This window comes from Protobothrops mucrosquamatus, unplaced genomic scaffold, assembly GCF_001527695.2.
Source record: "Protobothrops mucrosquamatus isolate PMUCROS unplaced genomic scaffold, P.Mucros_1.0 scaffold6953, whole genome shotgun sequence".
NCBI classification, from domain to species: Eukaryota; Metazoa; Chordata; class Lepidosauria; order Squamata; family Viperidae; genus Protobothrops; species Protobothrops mucrosquamatus.
Window position 1 is genome coordinate 1 of NW_015392765.1, and position 2,061 is coordinate 2,061.

Below are 2,061 nucleotides of genomic sequence, written 5' to 3' on the forward strand. Positions count from 1 at the left end.
GAGGAGATCAACCCTGACTGCTCTTTAGAAGGCCAGATCCTGAAGTTGAAACTCAAGTCCTTTGGCCACCTAATGACAAGGAAGGACTCCCTGGAGAAGAGCCTGATGCTGGGAAAGATGGAGGGCAAGAGAAGAAGGGGAGGACAGAGAAGGAGGGGGCTGGAGGGAGTCACTGAAGCAGGAGGCGGGAGCTTCAATGGACTCCAGAAGATGATAGAGGACAGGAAGGCCTGGAGGAACGTGGTCCGTGGGGTCGCGATGGGTCGGACATGACTTCGCAACTAACAACAACATCTTCAAGTGGTCACGATCAAGAAATTTTGGACTATGGATGGGTGCTCCATCATTGGGGTTTTTAAAGAAGGGATGAGACAGACAGCATTGGTCTAGAATGATATAAGATCTCCTGCTTGAGCAGGGGATTGGACTAGATGACCTCCAAGGTCCCTTCCAGCTCCATTATTGTGTATTCTGATTATCTTTTAAGATCCTATCCAGGTCACATCTTGAAAGCTTTTTTATGGGCTTTATGATGCTGCATTTACCCCTTGCCCATAAGTCGTGATATATTTTTGTAGAGTTTTTGGTTTTTTTTGCTATGTGTTGCATGTTGGTATTGTCCAGCGCCAAGAATCACCCTGTCTGAGTCGAGCAGCCTTATAAATCTTGAATCCATCCATCCATCAATTCAATAAAAAATAAAAATAGATAAGCAGAATAAGCGACTGCAATTTTTCTAAGTTGGGAAAGGAGGAGGAAAGCCTGGCCAAATTAACCTGGGAAGACTCAGACGGTCTTTTTCCTTTAAAGGAAGGAGTTAAGATTCTAGTCCCTATGGAATTCCACTGGGGGACTCACACAGCCATTCCTGATGATGCTTCCGAGGAAAAAGCATTCAGCTTCCCACCTACATACGCCATGTAGATTAGTGTTTCTCAACAAAACAACTCTAAGATGGGTGGACTTCAACTCCCAGAATCCTTTGCAATAACCATGCTGGCTGGGGAATTCTGGGAATTGAATTCTACACCTCTTAAGAGTTGCTGAAAAACACCAGCCTAGACCAGGGGTAGGCAACCTTGGCTCTTTTATGACTGGTGGACTTCAACTCCCAGAATTCCTGAGCCAGCATGGGGGAACTATGGCCCCCCTCATGACTCGTGGACTTCAACTCCCAGAATTCCTGAGCCAGCCATGCTGAGGGGAAAGGAAGAGGTTTCCAAGCTGAGCCATGCTGGCTCAGGAATTCTGGGAGTTGAAGTCCACGAGTCATAAAAGAGCCAAGGTTGCCTACCCCTGGCCTAGACCATTCTTTATGCATGGACTTCAACTCCCAGAATCCTTTGTAATGACCATGCTGGCTGGGGAATTCTGGGAGTTGAATTCTACACATCTTAAGAATTGCTGAGATTGAGAAACACTCAAGGAACTGCATCCCCACGGAGGATCCCAGGGTGGGTGGAGAGGGTCTTACCTGCACTTAGTAAGACGTTGCGGGCCGTGGGGTGCCAGGTTAGGATGCCCACCCGCTTGGAATGCCCTTCCAGGGTCACCACCGGCTCCGTCAAGTTACGCATGGGCAGGAAATCCGGAATCTGCCAGACCTGGAGGGAGAGGAAACGGTCTTTGGGTCAAGCGAGAACTTGGCTAAAAGTCGCAAAAAATTCACCAAGGAGAGAAGCAACCTGGAACTAAGGAGAAATTTCCTGATAGAACAATTAACCAGTGGAACAACCTGCCTCCAGAAGCGGTGAATGCTCCAACACTGGAAGTATTTAAGAAGAGACTGGATGGCCATTTGTCTGAAATGGTATAGGGTTTCCTGCCTGAGCAGGGGGTTGGACTAGATGACCTCCAAGGTCCCGTCCAACGGTTTTTATTATTATTGTTGTTGTTGTTGTTGTTGTTATATAATAATATATTAAAAATATAAAATAAAATAAAATAATAAAAAATAAAATAAAATAAATAAAATATATAATAAAATAAAATAAAATATAAAATGAAATCAAATAAATAAAATAAAATAAAATAAAATAAAATAAAATAAAATAAAATAAA

The 2,061-nt window shown here is 44.2% G+C and overlaps 1 protein-coding gene across 1 annotated transcript in view; it reads right to left on the reverse strand.

Moving 5' to 3' along the window:
• Positions 1-1,474: 1,474 nt before the first annotated feature.
• LOC107300407 (coronin-6-like) overlaps positions 1,475-2,061 on the reverse strand; it is a gene marked incomplete at its 3' end in the record, with an annotated part of 19,609 nt that continues 19,022 nt past the window's right edge. The window contains exon 3 of the mRNA XM_015829740.1: positions 1,475-1,604. Within this exon, the coding sequence (XP_015685226.1) occupies positions 1,475-1,604 (130 nt within the window). The remainder of the gene's footprint in view (positions 1,605-2,061) is intronic.